This window comes from Protopterus annectens, chromosome 3.part0 (assembly GCF_019279795.1).
Source record: "Protopterus annectens isolate FY-2018-M chromosome 3.part0, PAN1.0, whole genome shotgun sequence".
Taxonomy (NCBI): Eukaryota; Metazoa; Chordata; order Ceratodontiformes; family Protopteridae; genus Protopterus; species Protopterus annectens.
Genome location: NC_056731.1, coordinates 397,801,643 through 397,821,585, shown reverse-complemented (window position 1 = coordinate 397,821,585; position 19,943 = coordinate 397,801,643). Strand labels below are relative to the sequence as shown.

The window sequence follows — 19,943 nt, the reverse complement described above, 5'->3', positions numbered from 1 at the left end:
ATCTTTGAGCGTAACTTGAAGAAAAGACTAGAAGAAAAGAAAATAGATCTATAGGTTATATAATAGTTATCTCCTACATAATTTTAGAAGTAGGTAAAATAATATCGAAATGAAGGTTTGTTTTATTTTCTTTTAATAAATTTGAAATATAACAAAAAGATGAAAAAGAAGAAAAATTATAGGATAAAAGAATTCTCAAAGATATCTAATTATTATTAATATCTTTTAGAAATATAACCCATAACTTTTCTGGTATATTTATCCCTATCTATTTATTTATTAATTTTTAACTTTTAAAATTTTATTTTATATGTATAAGTACTCTAGTAATAGAAATGTTTGAACTCTAAGGTTATGGTCTTAATTTAATTACTTAATAGACCAATAGTAACATTTATACATCTTAGAGAGTTAATAGGTTCCTAGTTTGTTGGTCTAATAATATATTAGGTGAATAGTAGTCTTGTGCACTAATGATGATAGCGGGTGGTATTGATAATTTATTCATCAATCCAGGAACTAGATGTTTCATGGTTAGTTTTGTATATAGTTATGTTTTTATGTTCTCTGAATTTTATCCACTGTATAAGTCCAAAATACTATATAATTGTCAAAAGTATAACTTAATGTCTGTTTTTAAATGTTTATCTTTGAATGTAAATGGTCTTAACAACCCTACTAAGAGAGGAAAATTGGCTAAATATCTGGCTTCTAATAAAGCTGATATTGTATTTATGCAAGAAACACATATTATTCAGAAAGACTTAGGCAAAATATATTTTAATAGATACAATTTTCTAACCGAATCGCATTTCCAAACTAAGAGAAGAGGAACAATGATTTTTTGGAAGAAATCTTTACCAATTCCTAAAATAATTGATACTTTCACTGATAAAAATGGCATGTTATGTTTGGTAGTATTGGAATTAAATAAGAAATATTTCACTTTAGCCAATGTCTATTGGTTACCTGGTATTGTTGCTAAATCGGCAAATAAATACTTGGAAATAATATCAGCAAAATCCAAAGGAGATATCATCATGGCAGGGGATTTTAATTGTATCTTATCAGTTAAAGATACTACTAAAAGTAGTAATGTTAAGATACAAACCCCAGATAAAAAATGGATTAGTTTTGTCTAGTTATATAATCTTAAAGATATATATGTGATCAAAGAACAGAGTTCTCTTAATTTTACACATTTCTCTTATAGATATAGCACTCAGACAACCATTGATAAAGTGTTTATATCTGATAACTTAATACCTAAGACGCATGATGCTTTCATCACTTCCTGCCCTCTGTCAGACCACAATGCCATAATATTTAAAATTAATATTAAACCAAATGATCTTATTCATTGGCAGAGACTACCAGCTTATATTATTAAGATAAAGGGATTTAAGGAATGGTGTATTAATGAATTGAATTATTTCCTTGAAATTAATAATAATATCGATACAAATAAAATAATTATTTGGGACTCTTTAAAGTCTTATTTATATGGGGAAATAAAAACCTGGTATCTTCATAAGAGGAAAGAATGGGAAAAAGAATTATTCACCATACAATTGAAAATTGACACTTTAAAAATGAAACTACACCCTAAAGATATGGGTTCTAACTTGGAATTAAAACAACTAAACCTTGACTATTTAGAAATCCTTAGTCATAAAGTAATCTAGAGATTAAAATTGCAAACATATTCCTCCAACCCCAAACATATGCGCAGATTAGCAGTTAAAGCGAAACATTTGACTAAAATAGACATATAACAGAGATAATAGATACTTCAAAAGAAATCAAAACACTTTTCAGATCTAAAAGAAATTTTGAAAATTTTTCATTCCTATCATGATGCCATGAATAAAACAAATCTAAACTTTACTAAACGTAATTCAAAAGTAGAATTTTTAAGAAATAATATCAATAACAAACTTTCTCAGGAACAAGACAATAGATTACTTAAATCAATATCATTGATAAAAGTTAAAGACAGAATACAAAACCTTAAAAATAATAAAGCCCCTGGTCTTGATGGTATAATAGGTGAATTATATAAAATCTTCCCTGATAATGTTTTGAAAATATTAGTAATAGCACTTGAAGAATTTCGAAGATGTGGTAAACTTTTTCCTTCATGGAAATATTCATTAATTTCTCCCATTCTAAAGCAGGGTAAAGATTCTAAACTTGTTTCCTCATATCGCCCCATTTCCTTGTTAAATATTGACTATAAAATATTCACTTCTATATTAGCTAATAGACTAAATCAAATGATGCCGACTTTAATAAACAATGATCAGGCAGGTTTTATATTAAACAGAAAAGTTCATGATAATATTTTTAGACTCCTAACATTAATAGATTTTGCAAATAATAAAAAAAAGAACTTTCAGTCATTAGCCTAGACCTAGATAAAGCATTTGATTCTATTAATTGGACATATTTATACATGGTACTAGAAGAATTAAATTTTTCTTCTGATTTTATAGATTTATTAAAGAAACTATACGAATGTTCTATAGCTTATATTAAAATTGGTGCCTTTTTATCTGGCCCATTTAAAATACTAAAAGGCACTAGACAAGGTTGCCCTTTGTCTCCTTTATTATTTGCATTATCAATAGAACCCTTTGCCAATTTTATAAGAAACAATGTCAATATAAGAAGTTTTGAAGTGGATGCAAACTATTCCTCTAAAATTCTACTTTTTGCTGACGACATCATATTAACAATTGGCAATATTGATTTATTGATTGACCATGTTATTAGATCATTAAAACTCTTCGAAGAGATCTCAAGTCTTAGTTTTAATCAGAATAAAACAGAAACTATTCTTATAAATAAAAAATGAAGTAACACCTTATCTATTCATAATAATTTTAATTGGACTAATGACAAATTGAAATATCTAGGGATTTATATTCATACTAAATGGAAAGACACTATAAAACCAAATTATAAAATTTTGTTGGAGCAAATCAGAGAGCATACTATTAAATGGAATAAAATGCTCCTTAACATGGAAGAAAGATTATCCCTGATAAAGATTATTTTATTGCCAAAAATTCTATTTTTTCTTCAAGCGCTAGTAGCTCCTCCTTCTAGGAAGCAACTAAAATATTTAAATTCTTTATTAATTAAATTTCTATGGCATCCTCAAAAACCGAAAATTAAATATGACTGGCACTATAAAAATTGGACTGAAGGAGGAATTGCTTTTCCTAATCTTGAACTTTATGCAGATGCTATTCTTAATATAACAAGTTTATGGTTAAGCCCGAAATACTCTTCAAATTGGAAATATTTACATAAAGCAATCCTAGTAAGTAATATTAAATCTGTAACTAAGGGTATAGACTGCTCTGTAAAAATTAAGTTTTGCATAGTAATTAAAGAATTCTTTTTTAATAGTGAGGTGAACATTTTAAAATTTATTCCTATAATTAATTATATCTTGCAAAATTTTTAAAAAGTAATAAATAAAAATCTACTAACTAATAATTTGTCCATCTTAATGTTCCCAATAATCTTAACCAATGGTTGTTTGGACTCCTTTAACATGGCGAAAATAAAAATTATGGAAGAAAATGGTTTAATATTTTGGCACCAATTTTTAGGAGACAATAATATTCATGACATCACTTATCTCTTAGCTAGATAAAATGCTCCCAATAATAATTGGTTAAATATACAAATCTTTAGAAAGTTTATCCTAGCCAAATCCAAGAGATATCACTTTTCTGTTATAACAGACATTCCCAAAAAGTTATCTATCCTTTTTGAATTTTCCCATTTAGGATATAGTGTAGGTATTTCAATATCTAGATTTTATAGTATTCTTAGATCTGATTCAATAATATCAGAAAACAATTTATGGAACTACATGATTAATTTTAATAACACACAATTATCAGAAAATGATAAAATATTAATTCTTAAATCTGTACATTATACATCTTTATCGACATATTGGAAAAATTTCACTTGGAAACTTATCCATAGAAGTTTTATTACACCACAAAAAGCCACTAGAATAAACAAGGACTCTTGTAGATATTGGCAATGTGAAGAGCTATTGGATGCTGACTAGGCACATATGTTTCTAGAATGTAGAACAGTAACAACATTTTGGACTGAGTTTAAAAATTTTATTAAAGCTTTGTGGTCAGACAGATGCAAAATGTCTAATTCTTTGTTGCTTTTTAATGCACCAATGCCAAGGTATGTTCCATTAAATCAAATTAAACTTCTTTGGACCCTTCTTGCTATAGCAAGAAAAATCATTACCAGAAACTGGAAATGTAGAAATATCCTCTCTTTTAATGAATTTATATATCTTACTAAGATTATTTGTATGAGCAATAAGACTAGTCGAACTACCACGAAAAAGAATAAAAAAGATGTCATACCTCAGGGCATGAGAGTTTTATGCGTGCCTTCCTATGGCAACAGCCATCCGGAATTGCTCAAAAAATGGCAGCAATTAAATATTGAATTGAGCAATAAATATATAAACTTAATCATTGACTATTTTTTACCTATTGAAACTGAGGTGAACACAAAGGTAGAAACCTTGAATAGAGATATCTGTGACAGATTTAAAGGGGCAATATATGAAAGAAGATTAGAGAATATATATTCCCAAGTCGCCACTTATAGCGACAAACTACAACAGATCAAACATCGAAAACTAACAAGAGACTTTAAAGATTTTTCCTTAGGTCAAGTCTTTGTATGGTCGAGAAATGACAAACATAACTTTATACAAGCTTCATCACACCAGTCTATTTCCACAGATGACAACGCTACAGATAAATTGATAATGCATGATGTTGCCCCTTTAACTACAACGTCAACTCCTGAATCTAATGTTATAAATCTACTGATTACGTCATCCACAGGAAACGCTGAGTCCAACGGAAGTGGGCCTAAAGACACTCCGCCACTAAACCAGCAAGCTCTAGCGGCCAGACAGAAAGCCATCTCATTAGGAGCAAAACCGAAGGTATATACTGGCAGCATGGAAGATTTTTTACCCTTTCCAGTACAAACGTGAATAACATCCAGGAGAAGATCGGGCAGTTGGGGCAGCAGAAAGAGAAAATACTCCAATGAGAACTACGAGAGGAGGTGACGGTTAAAGGATTAAATGACATTATATTTAATTTTTCAAGGTTTGGTCCCTCTCCTATTATTTTGTCTATACTCAGCAGAGGTTTGTCGTATATTCCATCACAGACAAGTAAGTTAAGTGAATTACTTGTGGACTTGAGACTATTTGGACGTTCTGTCTCTCTAAAATTATTATTTCCTTATAAACCTGACGATGTTAATACAGATATAGCATATCATCCAAAACGAAAAAGCACTTTTACGCCTATACCTACAGCTAATCTTGATTGTTTTATGAGATTATGTGAAAATGATTTTTATGCGTATTTCTTTTGTAATGAACGTTTATGCGAATATCACAGTTTTAGTAAGAAAGAATGGCTTGCATTACATAATTTAGCTAGAAATGAAGAAGTAATGGTAAAACCAGCTGACAAGGGTGGTGCCATTGTATTAATGAACACTAAAGATTATTATGAGACTATGCTTTATATGCTACAGGATATAACCACATACAATGAAATCAGCTATAAAGAACTAGCCAATATCATTAATGTTATACACAGTGATTTATATGACCTTTTACTATGCAGACAGATAGATTATGATTTATATTTATATTTTCTTATTGAACAACCACGTACACCCTACATTAAAGGACTCCCAAAAGTTCATAAGAATCTCACTCCTATACCCATGAGACCCAATGTAGTAGGGGATGGATGGGTAACTGAAACAATCTTTGTTTTTATAGAAAAGAAATTGAGCCCTTTAGTCAGTAATATACCTTCCATACTACGGGACACATATCAATTAATTGGTAATTTAGATTTTTTATCTTATGAAAGTTTGCCTGATAACTGCTTATTAGATGTTAAAAACTTATTTACATCCATTCCAAATGAATATGGCATTCAAGCTATTAGAGAGTTATTATGCCACTCAGAAGATTTTAATACCAATGAACAAATTCTGCTTACTGCACTATTAGACATGGTTCTTTCTAATAATGTTTTCATGTTTGACAACAAATTATATTTACAGAAATGGGGTGTCGCCATGGGTACCCCATGTGCAAATACATATGCCAATTTGGTCGTCCACTATTGGGAGAAAAACTACCTCTTTAACAGTAAATACTACACTAGCATTTTATTATATAAGAGGTTTGTGGACGACATACTTATTTTGTGGGATGGTACATCAAATGAATTAAAAGAATTTGTTCAATATTTGGAATCTACCACTGAATTTCTAAAATTTACTATTGATTATTCTAGTTCTAGTGTGAATCTTTTGGATATTACCATTAAGAAAAATGAACAAGGCAATTTATCAACTTCTTTATACAGAAAAACATGTTGGAAAAATATGCTACTACACTATAACAGCATGCATCCTAGACATGTTTTTCCCAATATTGTAAAAAGCCAATTCACAAGGTTATGCAAACTATGTAAAGAACCCAGAGAATTAAAACAACAAGCTAACATTCTGGAGGGCCTATTCACAGATAGAGGTTATAACAATAGCATTATTAAAGAAATCAGGACATCAATATTAGATAGACCCCATACAGAATGTATACAGAAACAGACCAGCCATAAGGGCAACAATAAATATTGATCTAAGAACCAACATAAAATAACTTTTATCCCCAGATATATGAGTGATAATAAAGAAATTACCAGAATTATAACAAAGAGTTGGTATATTCTTATGGCTGATCCAGATATAAGTAAAATTCTGGATGAAAGACCTAGGTTTACATATAGAAATAGTAAAAGCTTAAAGAGAATTCTATGTGTTGAGCCTAATAGTAAAGAAGAGGACCATAAATTTATGAAATGGTCCACAATGATATGTAGTTTTCCATGTGGTAGATGTAACATGTGTTCTATGATCACCAAAGACCAGACATTTAGACATCCTAGTTCTAACTATAGGTTTGAACCTAGGTTTCATGCCTCCTGTGACAGCACAAATTTGATATACCTTGCCAACTGTGACACATTTCAGACATTTTATATAGGTATGACTACCAGGAGACTAAAGGACAGAATATATAACCACATGTACGACATTAAGAAATCCAGTCAGAAAAATGCTTTAGCCAAGCATTGCTCTGCATTCAAAGGACATAGTTTTAGATTCAGGGTCATCCAGATAATACCCATTAACAAGAGAGGAGGCAATAATATGAATTACTTAGAAAAAGTGGAATTGGAATGGATTCTAAAACTAAAAGCACATCAAGAACCAGGTCTGAATCAATTTATTACAATCAAACCCATATTAGAATCACGTCGTCTGAAATAATATGTCAATCATATTATATGCATATGTTATCTGTTTTTTACATGTTTATTTCAGTTATCAACATTCCATCTCTTTTCACAATATATTCATGTATATTTCATCTCATTTTATTTTGTCCTAGCTCATTTATCTGACTGTTTTTACATGACCTTAGTTAATATTTTATTTTCAGCTTTATATACATTTTTATTTACATGTTTCATGTTTTCATACAGCGCTTATATCATACACTTTTCATAATGTCATATTCTATATGCGTTTATGTTATATATACACTCTACTTTACAATATACATGTATTCATTTCTGTTATTTCTTACTACAGTTTCCTTATTTATATTTATTTTGTAGATTTTGTCAATGAAATGATAATATATAGACTGATTTTATTGATACATATTTTTTGCTATAGAGTTGTATTAATCTATATCAAGATAATTGTTTAATTGAATGATAATTAATTATACCACACTATTTAAATGCAAGCAGATATTTTGTTTAATTAGATCTGATGAAGCGTACCAGACGAGTACACAGAAGCGCTTATCTGTTTTTAATTCAATAAATCTTTTTTTATGCTTTTTCGTGGTAGTCCGACTAGTCTTATTGCTCATATTTTTTGTTTCAACTTACTGTGTTGGACTTTGAGACAGCTGTATTCATCTTTTCTAGTCTAAGATTATTTGTAGTAGGGAATTACAAACAGCTTTGTTACATACCTCAAATGTGACTCATAAACAAATTGCATGGATAAAGCTCAAAAGATTATTAGACAAAATGTAAACTCTATTGAAGACTTAGCAACTATTTTGGACTCTGTATATAGTTTGTATATAGTTTGTATTAATATACTGTGTTTCATTACTTGTGAAATTTATGTAATTGTTTTTAATATTTGAAAACCAATAAAAACAATTAAAAAAAAAAGAAACATATGGGGAGGGTGGGGCAATGGTTCATTTAACACTTCATGGGTTTCCAAAGTTTATAAAAAGGAGAGAATTTCATACATGACTCACAGCTTGCTTCTCCCCATGTAACTGGAATAACAAGCAAATACTGGTCTTAATTATGTTCTGATTCTGCATTACAGGTATTTCTCATGCCCCTGTACTTTCACTAGTCTAAATTTTAAAATAAGGACTTTTGCATTCTTGTAGCATTTTTCTGTACTTTTCAAAGTATAAAACTCCTTATTTTCATATTTCTAAACAACTTTAACACATCAGTGCAGTTAATATATTTCAAAGATGAACATAGCTCAAAGATAAATACCAGAAGGCACACAAATGCATTAATGTTACTGAAAGATGTTTTAAATTGAAGTCATATCTATCTAGCTATCTATCTATATATATATATATATATATATATATATATATATATATATATATATATTGATTATTTATAGATATATCTATGTGTATGTAAATATATATATATATATATAAAATATAAATAGATATAGATATAGATATAGATATAGATATATACATATAGTAGTAAATAATATCTTATTGTAATGACTACAGAACATTATATGAAGCCAAAACATTTTTAGAATCCTGAACCATCCAGCTGTCCATTTTTCTAAAACTAATAACATTATTTAACCAGAGAAAGATGCAGTCAGTGTTGGAAAAAGACATTTACTTCTGCAAGCCACTGTCTGGAACAAAATCTTAACAAATATATCAAGAAAGAGCTTTCAACCTCCTTGATACTTGCATGTCAGGAAACTTCAGGCTTATGTATGACTTTACACCAACATGCATTTCCACTCAGGCTATGTGTTTAACTTGATTCCACAGATATAAAGCAAAACATTTCTTGAACCTTTAAATAACCAAATGCATCTAAAACATCATATCATATCATGTTATAGGTATTGCTTGCCATGAAATTATACCAGAAATAGTATCACATGGTTCTGCAAAAGCGTAATTGGAATCCATTAACATTCAGTATAACTCATACCATTAGCAGTCTTATGAAAATTGTAATTCATACAGATACACTAGTCCTGAAAAGAGTGCATAGACTTAAGTATTTTTATTACTATGAGTATTACCCAGAATGCTTATATTTTAGGAACCTTGTACAGTGATTTGCAGCACATTTTATCACTTTGCATTTGTTTTAAAAAATAATTCTCTACATTTCTTTTTCATGTGCACATAAACACACACACACACACACACACACACACACACACACACACACACACACACACACACACACACACACACACACACACACACACACACACAAACACACACAGATACTGAAGTTGAAGATATAATGACATATAATAATAAAACATATTAATAAAAAAACTCCATGTTATTAGAACTTTCCCTTAAAAGGACTATATGAGAAATAATATAGGCATCTCTTCATTGCGTTATACTGAAGGTAAATGTGTAACAGGCAGTTAAAGCTTTTATAAGGACATTATTAACTATCCAGTGTTTATCTGCATCATACTTGTTCACTTTTGACAATTTTTTAAAATAAAATCCATGGCAATATTGCTATCTAGATTCTAGCAGATATCTCTATAGAAATGTTTATCTTGTGGATTTTCTTAGTGGAAAACTTTCTGTGCATAACTACAGACCTGCAATGCTTCTTACAGGTTTATTGCAAACCCTACACAGTTAGAATTAAAGGCAATTTTAAACAAAATGCATTCTTTGATGATCACAATACAGTTTGCCATGCAGATTTTATTGTCACGATTTTTGTTTTTAACGTAATGCTGTCTATAAGCTTTTAATTGCTCGATATGATGCATTGAAAATGAATAATGGTAAACAGACCTTTTAAAACAAACCCCCTAGAGAACATCAGGGTTTTTGAACTGTACAACCTTCATGGAATAAATACTTTCATCAGCTTTAAAGGAACTGAAGCCATGGCTGACTGAACAACATTACATCCTTCAATGAATGCTCTTACCTCTGTGATGTCTTCTTGTATTTTCTCCTGTAGAAGAAAAATAAATATCAGAACAAAAAAGTGAAGTCCATTTGTTGACCTGTAGTGGCCCAGCAAATTTTCCAGGACAACAGTGTAGCACTTAATTGTGTAGTGAGAGAGAAAAATAACTATATAAAATAAAACATGTCCTTTGTATAAATCTCATGAGACATTGAATAAGTAGTTAATGGCAGCACACAGTGTCTGCAGTGTTTAATTATTCACCATTACTACCACTGTTTTAAATCGACCACTTAGCTATACATTTATCTCTCTCTCTGTCCCACATCCTCTATGTCTGTATGTCTGTCTCTGCCTGCAATCTATATAGCCTTCTCTCCCATCCACATGTTGATTTTAAGGTTTATGATGTAGTCGATGTACCTTAGAATTAGCATTTCAAGTACCAGACAGTCAGGACAAATAATCTAACAAAATAATTTTATTTTAAAAGATTTCAGTGAACAGTCACTCAGTTTAACAAGTGTCAAATGCCATTTCTAAGAAAATGTCTTTTGTGTCTGATACTGAAAGCTTATTGCATGGCTAAAAGCATTGTTAGCACTGGTTAAGAGGAACAATTTTAACACAAAACCTGCAAGTATGTATATACTGATTCAGTACATAATGATGACCTTGTGTATCTTATTCAGAAAAATATACAAAATGCTAAGGATATCAGCTGGCAACATATATGACACAAATGTAGATGAATTCTGAAAAAAAAATATACAGTGGCCCTTGCATACTCATGTTGTCAATCTACTTCAGTCAGTCATTTCTTAAAAATGCTGTAGTATTATGATAGCTATTTACCTACTTAATTAGTTTAAAAAGAAGTATAAACATACACCTTTTTATAAGCAAGAAAAATATTTAATTTTAATGGACAGGAGTATATGTAAAATAAATATAGAATACCAACCTTTCTTATTGCAGGTCATTTTTTTGTTTTAATAAAAAGCAGAATGGCAAGGCACATAAGGAAGTCAGTTGAATTGACATAGGAATGAAATATAGTTATACATAGTGAGGTCAACTAAAATAAAAATACTGCTTAAAAATCAAAAGAAAAAATATTGGAGCTATGACACTACAATTCTGATGCTGTTATATTTCACAGGAAGCCACAAACTGGTGTAAAAAGAGTTCCTTTGTGTGTGTGTGTGTGTGTGTGTGTGTGTGTGTGTGTGTGTGTGTGTGTGTGTGTGTGTGGAGGGGATGACAGAAACATACATGTACATTAACATAATAAGTTAAAGTACATGATTGAAAAAAATAAGCTTTTTATGCCCAGGTCATGTGTGGGCTGGTGTATCAAAGTCTTGACCTTCAGCAAGGGAAAGTGACTGAACGAATATTTCTACAAACTCACAAAAGAATAAATTATATGTTTTTTTTCTAAAAAACTTATGGTCCTCAATGCAGGCAAGATGCTTTACATCCATGTTCTTATTTTTAATCAGCCGCTAACATAGCTGCATCTCTCAGATATAGAGGTACTGTGTTTTCGTTAACATCTTTTCAGCTATTCTGTAATCAAGAAATGGCTATTGTATGGATAGCATCTAGCTGCTAACAGTGTCAGTGGCACAACAGGTCGCATATCTGCTTTTAGTGCAGAAGATTGTGGGTTCTGTTCCCACACCACATAGATTAATTAATGATACAGCAGTGCAAAATGAAGACAGGGCCATGTACTGCACTCCTGAGAGTGTTATCTTTAGATAAAACCAAAAAAAGTAGAAGGATGCTCCAATTTAACTCGCCAGTTGTTATCTTTAGATGAGATGTTAAACCGAGGTCTCATCTGCTTCAGATGGAAGTAGCTTAAGTGGGTGCAAAAGATCCAATGGCACCCATCAAAAAGAGTACAGGTCCATTATTTAACACAACATAAAAAAAAAATATTTACATATTTACAGCTGCATGGATACACATTTCTATTTTTTTCTACTTATCAGTTTTCTTATAACATCCTCATTATTATACTTCCATAATCACCTCCACTCCTTCATCCACAAACATAATCTGACTGTTCACTATATATCTGTCAAAATCCGTTTCCCATTAAACAAAATTTCATTCAAACTTCATTCCAAATAACTCATAATACATAAATTGTTATCCACTCTTCTCACATATTCTTTCATCTTGTTCTTATAATATCCATACAAAATCATATTCATATCTATATTATGTCAGTAATGTTATCAAAAAAATTATTTGTACAACTTTTTCCAGAGTTTCACCACTCTTTTATATTTCAAAAACAATGTGTTCTGTTGTCTCTCCCTCTCCAAAAAATAAACACACCCTTTTGACTTTCTTTCTATATGGCATATTCCCCTTTGCAGGTAACTCATTTAATAACAGTCTCCATAGTAAATCCTGACATGCTATTACCTTGGTACACCACTTTTTTTTCTTACTTAATGGCTTTAATGACTTCTTCTGGTACTGTATAGGTTTTTGGAAATATTTTTATAAAGGGATTTTTCAACGGTGGAATGAAGGGGGTAGTACATATTGCTCTTTGCCAGAATTGTCTTGGATTTTATACTGTAAAAACCCAGACAAAACTCTATGAGAGAATTTGTTAACATGTACTTGATGTTAAAAAAGAAAATTTAAACAATGCTTTATATAAGCATAGCAATTGTTATCCTGCTCATATATTTCAATTTGTTGTTATTGAGAACATTGAAATAAATCCAAGCTGAGGAACATGGGATGAGCATTTGGTAGCACATGAGCTTTGGTGGCAGATACACTTTAAAGTAGAATGATCATGCCTCTATTACATGTATTTTAAAACTGAGAGCTTTATATTTGTAAAAGATAAAAATGGTATGTCACATGGTGATTTACATTAAGTATGAGTTGTCCTTTTTTAATATGTGGTTTTAAACTTTCACCCGTTTTGTCATGCGTTCTAAAGTATATAAAACTGCAATGACTGACTTAAGGATCATTTTGAAGGAGTCCCAGATGTTTTAGGATGAAAGCATTTAATGATTTTGATTTTAGTTTAGTAAAGAAGGAAGCATGTTTTCTGTTTGACTCTGGTAGCATCCTTTTTCCCTTTCATTTATTTTGGTGTTTGTAAGTGAAATAATAGGATGAGCAGTGCTGTGCAGGATGTGTGGGGGATTTCAGAGACACACATAGTGAAACTGTGCTACATGCAAATTCAAACTTCTAAACAAATATTATAATGATATGCAAATGAGTGACAAAATGAAAATAAGGCCAACTGTAAATGCAAATTAGGGTAAAAACACTGAGTAGCAATTCAGAAATAAATAAAAATTGTTCTATGAGCCACAACAAGTAATGAATCTGCATACCATCATTTCCTGTTGAACAGACATTCTGACAGAGCTTAGATGCAAGGAGTAATATGTGTGAATAACTCTTGCTACCTGCCATTCTCAGTGACAGAGACGACAGTGTTGGGTGATGTCAGCCTCTGCATCTGAGTTGGGTCTGTCTGTGGCTGGCCTACCATCACTTCCATAGCAGTGATACAGCTGAACACTACCGTGTGGCTAGAGATACCATATGTGACCTTTAAAACATGTACTATCTTCATGTGAAATCACATTGGATATAGAAACTACCCATCCCAGTGGACACACATGTCAGTATAGCATTGTATATCCTTATTACAGAGAATTCCTAGCAGTAGTGAGGGAAAACAGTAGGAGTTTCACAGGCAACCGCCTCATGAGTTCCTGGATGCTGTGCTGCAACAAGTAGAGAAGTGCATGTGGTTTCCATTGACTTCAGAGGACAGAAACACAATAATATGGACAGTTTATGAGATAGCCCATTTCCTTGAACTTCTAAGGGCCATTGTCTACACTCACATTGTTATCAGGGTCCTTCTTTGTCCTCATGGCATCCAGCATGTCTGCTGGAAAGGCTGCAGCTCCATCAACTGCTAGGTTGTGTGCAATGTTCAAAGTATTATTTACAGTGTGTCTGTGCAATACCCAGGCACTTCCATGGATTACCACATTTGTGACACATGACCTATACCATTGCTTTTTGTGGACTAATTTTCCACAAAGGCTCTTAATTTGTAAATCATCACACCCTCACAAAATGCAGAAAGATACCAACAGGTGTGTGGGCTGCAGTCCCCTTGTAAAGATCTCCACTATTGTGCATTGCATTGTGATGCTGGATACACACTGAAGCCAAGGCTCATGACATCTCAACACAAACCTCAGGCTATGACAGATGTCATACGACATTGCAGTGGTACAGATCATCAGTGTGCATTCAAAGTACTGAAGGCCTACTTCTATTGCCTTGATAACTCTTGATGGTGCATTGCATATGCTTTGGAAACAAGTAAAAATATGTCTGCCATTTGTGCTATGCTTCACAACATGGTTTTATGCAAACAACTACAAAACAGGGTCACCATCAGAGTGCTAGACAGACCAGAGCCAGCAGTGGAAAGGTGCTGGGGGAGGAGTTGTTGGAAAAACTGTTTGCAGTGGAAACTCAAGAAAGGCTAACTTGGATGCAATACACTGCACCACTCAGAAAAGGCAATACCTGTTCCATAGCTATGGGTCATGATAGTGACAATCTTATAAATGCAATACTGAAAGCAGGGTATGCAGTACCCCTGTACTGCACTGACTGGCCACACTGTGCATCAGATGTTAGTTAACCCATATAACTCAAAGTGGAGAGTAGAGCAGAGTTTTAATCATTTCTGTATGTGGGGAAGAGTACTGAGACACAAATTTGCAGTGGCTAAAGGGGAGGGACTTGGGACGAGGAAATTTTTAATACATGTCTGTGAGTCTGAGGAGAAGCTGGGTATAATGTGTAGTGGTAGGGTGGTACTTAATTGGGGTGGTTAGGCAGATGGTCTGGGTGGATGCCCAGTGTTGAGGTAGCGTGATACATGCAGCAGATGGTAGAAAACTGCAGGACTGTGGAAGTGATGTGTTGTGGATACACAGATGAGTAGGATGTAGTCAGTATAAGGCCATGGACATGTGGTTGACCCCATTATGGATTAATACTGTCATCAGCATCAGGTGTCAGGGATGGTGTGGAACTGCATACACTTGACTGCCTTGCCCTGTGATGTATATGACAGCACAGAGGCTACATTCCAGAAGGTGTACCCATTGTACCACTGTAAGCTCATTACCATTAGGTGGCAGTGATGATAAGGAACTCCATAACCCCAACAGCCTGCCCTTTGGTAAATACCCACATTGGAGCCAGAGGTGGTGTACACATGCATGGCTATGGGCCATAACCTTGGTATTTTGACAGCTCATGACATTGTGGTGGCCATCACAAGTGCAGTAGAGGTATGAGATAGCTGTGGAGCCATGCCCTGGGATCATGGTCCATGTGTATGGTGTATAGCATGATCAAGGCAAACTGTCCAACTAGACACATTGGTGGCTCCAATTCCATGAGAAGGTGGGTGTGTTTCCTGTTGCTAGATGCCATATCACTATGCAGACATTGCAGACCCTTATGCAGGTCATCATGTATGGCACGCATCACCCTAATCATATCTTACATGGCTTGAAAGGCATTTGCCCGTGCTTGCATCACTGACCTGCACATCCACTGATTGGTGTTGTGCTTCATCTAGGTCAAGCTTTGAGCAGGAGCTTTACTGCCAGTGCCTGCCTGGTAACATGCTACTGCTTCGTGCTCTGTGCACACTCTGCAGTGGTCCCAATGCTCACTGGTATTGGATGTGCAGGCAAGGACAGTACACTTGGTGATGTGCTGGCATACATTTTCTGACCCTCCATGGACAAGGTGACCATCTGTCAAGTGTTCACAGCCCCCATGGGCATGTTGGTAAATATGGCTGGTACAGAGTCCTCCACTGTATGTGTTACTGATATTGACAATGTGTTGTCCTAAGTTGTCAACAGGCTGCTATCATTATCAGGTACCAGTGCTGCACTTACATCAGACATGTCATGTCTTGTTGTGCTTGACCCACACTAGAAGAACCCATGAAGGCAGACAGAAAAACATCTGTGTGTATAAATGAACATATGTGACAATCCCACACCCCTTTGTTATAACAAAAGTAAAAATGAATGTTAAATATTACAAAGGCAAGGAACATATACATTCCTTAGGCTGCAATGTGTGGTTGTGGCATCCCTGACATACCTGTGTGTGCAATATGCCAATGCCTACCACTGGGAGTTAATGAGAATAATGTCCCTTTGTACACTGGAGTACCAATCTGGTACAGCCTTAACAGGTGCATACAGTGTGGTCACCAGTCTAGCAGCCACATCCTGGCCTCCTCCAGGTATGACGTCTAATAGCTCTCTCCAGACAAGGATACCAAAAAGTGCTCAGTGTCTGTGAGAGTGGTCAGTGATGCTGGTCTTTTCCTGGCCACTCCTTCTCTGGCAATAGGTTGTGCTTTTTGTACATGCATGGTGGATCATATTTGCGATATGTTCTTGTCCTATTATGTCCACCTATTGTGTTTACATCAATGACCAGGTCCTGCCATAGCTACTCCTAGAAAGCCTAGTCAGTCTTCAGTCTTGCCTAACTCCAGAATCTTCCTGACATAAGAGTGCAGGACTTGTAATATATCTGCCTCTGTTTAGGTTCCATCTGAATACCTACACACATGAATATGCACCTATGTTTAGTGCCTGGACACAGACTGGAACCCATCCCCTCTAATTGTGAAGCATTTATGATAAAGCTGTACCTGCAATATGAGACTTACATGCTTAACAGTGTTGGCACATGCCATGTCCCAAAGCATGCTTTGGTACTAGCATGGTTAGAGCTCATGATATAACCTGCATCCTGTGATGTGTATATACTGGCCTACACCCCCACCACATTAATACTAAAGTGTGTCCTTGACACATCTGAAGTATGACCTATGCACCAGGAGTAAATATTCCCCCATTTCAACTGGATATCAGTAGGACTTCTGCAACATAGTGTGTTTCTTCCCACATACCTCATATAGGTTAATAGGTGTTTTCTAGGCTAACAACATCAAGGGCCTTTTTAAGCCTAGCCATGCATCCCAAATCTCTGACAATTTCTGATACCCTTGATAAGTGTAAGCAAAGGCTTGGGAGGTGAAACATTCAAAAGCAGGGTCCTCTGGGAGATGAACCATTTACAGTCTAACTGCATCAATTAGAGACATAGGTGCCAAACCGGTGATGAATTTCCTGTTTCCCATCCAGTTGTCCAAGTTACACTTGAATTGGGCTAGGGAAGAACTCTGCTTCACATGGATGGGGAACCTGTTCCATAGAAGGGGTAGTCTCTGGGATACATACCTGTCTCTTCAGCAGGTCCTATTTATATCACAGGCAAGGTTTAAGTCTTTAGAATGGGTAATTCTGGTGCTATTTGTTTTCTGGATATGCAGCAGGTCTATCAGAGTGGGGTCTGGCAATGCCTTGTATGCCAGGCATAGATCTATCCTCAACAGCCTGTAGGAGACAGAATACAGGGATAGGGCCTTAAGTGGGTCTGCGTAGAACATGTTACTTACACCCTGAATTCTTTTAGTGAGGAACCTCCGTGGACATTTCAATTGCTGGATAAACCTGGTTAGGTACATACCAAATGGGGCATTATACTCAATGATAGGTCTGATGAATGCCTAATATAGTAGAACAATGACTTTCTTGAACCTAGATGCCATACCTTTGTTTATAAGTTGCATAAGTTGCACAATATAGAATGATTTCCTCACATGATGGTCAAAGGCTAGATTACTGTCTTTGTGTGTCCCAAAGTCCCAGACTACTGTGTCATCTCTTAGGGATGTGTTGGAAATATGATAGTTACCAGGGGTAGATGTCTTCTTGAATGATACTATTATGCATTTCATGGCATTTCGGTTTAGTCCATGGCTCTGACACCAGTTGTTTGTCTGTGCCAGCCTTTCCTGGAGAACATTTGTGTCAGTGGGAAATTCAGTAACAGCTCCTAATTTGCAATCATCTGCAAATTTAGCCAGCCAGAGGCTGCTAACATTGGCCCTGACTTCAGAGAAGTACATTCCAAAAAGAAGCAGTCTCAAGGCGGATCCCTGCTGGACTCCGCTTGTGACTGGCTTCTTTGTAGATGTGGACTCCTCAGTTCAGACTTCCTGAGTCCTGTCTCTGAACCAGCTGGCTACACACTGAGTGATATAAGAGTTTGTACCTAACCTCTTCAGTTTGTCAACAATGCCTGAGAGCAGTATTGTGTCAAATGCCTTAGACAGTTCAAAGTAGGCAGCGTGAACCATTTTACCCTCATCCATTGCTTTGGTGACCTTTTCAAAGAAGTCCACCAGGTTGAGTAGGCATGACCTGTCCTTGATGAAACCAAACCGGGTTGGGTGCAGCATCTGGAGGTTTCCTATGTCACTACTGGTCATTTCAGTGATAATTCTTTCCATGGCTTTGCATATGATACTAGAGAGACTTATGGGTCTGTAGTTTCCAGGGTCTGTAGATAGCCCACCTTTGTGCATCAGGATGACTGTTACTGTTCTCCATTCATGAAGTAGCTGTGCTGTTCCCAACACAGCCACTCCACCAAATTTTGGCATTAATAATTCCCAAAGGTAGGCTGGTGACAGCCAGGGCTTTTACCATTTATGCATTCACCCTCCCCAAACAATGTAATTCCCAATGTATTAAGGTTACCTTTGCACGCTGCCACACAGAAGTTATCTGTGCCCCTACCTGTTGATAGACTGTCACCTTTTATTACAGTTTGTTCTGTTGGCTATTATATACTGTAATGTCTGTAGAAAGCACGCCTGCATTTTTCAAAGGCATTTTATAAGCCAATCAGTGTAGCAATTGATAACATAATTTTTATATAACACTGACCTCAAAATGCTCCCAACTATTTTTGAATTGCGCTGATAATACAGCACAATGTTAGCTGTACATTGTTGTACATGGCCTCTGCCTGCCAGTAAATGCTCCTGGTAATCCATCATATCGACTCTGCATGCTCTGGCATGTGCATATCCCCCATGCCTTTGTTCTTTTATGACATGTGGGCCACCAGTTCAGTTACTCAATGCCACATAGGGCATTTGTGTAGAAATAGGGGGGTTACTCTGTATTGTGAGGCAGTGCCACACTGCTATATGTGAACATTGTGCAAGTGTCATCCCCTCAGTCTGCACATATCAGTTCTGGTCACATAACTTCATACTGGCAAGTAAATATACAGCAAGCACCAGCCTCCACGCTCCGATGTAGATAAAATGCTCCTTTACTACAAGAATTCCACACAAAATCAATACTTTAAAATACACTGTGACAAGACAAAAAAATAGCATAAAGTGCTTTTCAGCCAGATATTATCCAGACTTCATCAGACAATCAACAACATTCAAATCACAGTTTAAAAGCCCCTCATCATACAAATGTGAACCTATCACATCTTCTCAGCTTATGCACCAAATATTTGAAGGTATATATGCCGTGTGATGAAGCATAGCCATTAAGTAACAAC

At 34.6% G+C, this 19,943-nt stretch overlaps 1 protein-coding gene across 2 annotated transcripts in view; it reads right to left on the bottom strand.

Annotated features, from left to right (window-relative positions):
* Positions 1–19,943, bottom strand: part of LOC122796397 (calcium/calmodulin-dependent 3',5'-cyclic nucleotide phosphodiesterase 1C-like) — a 2,375,955-nt gene that overhangs the window by 2,236,771 nt on the left and 119,241 nt on the right. For both annotated transcript variants that reach the window (XM_044064848.1, XM_044064849.1), the window contains exon 2: positions 10,398–10,424. In XM_044064848.1, coding sequence (XP_043920783.1) covers positions 10,398–10,424 — 27 coding nt within the window. The remainder of the gene's footprint in view (positions 1–10,397; positions 10,425–19,943) is intronic.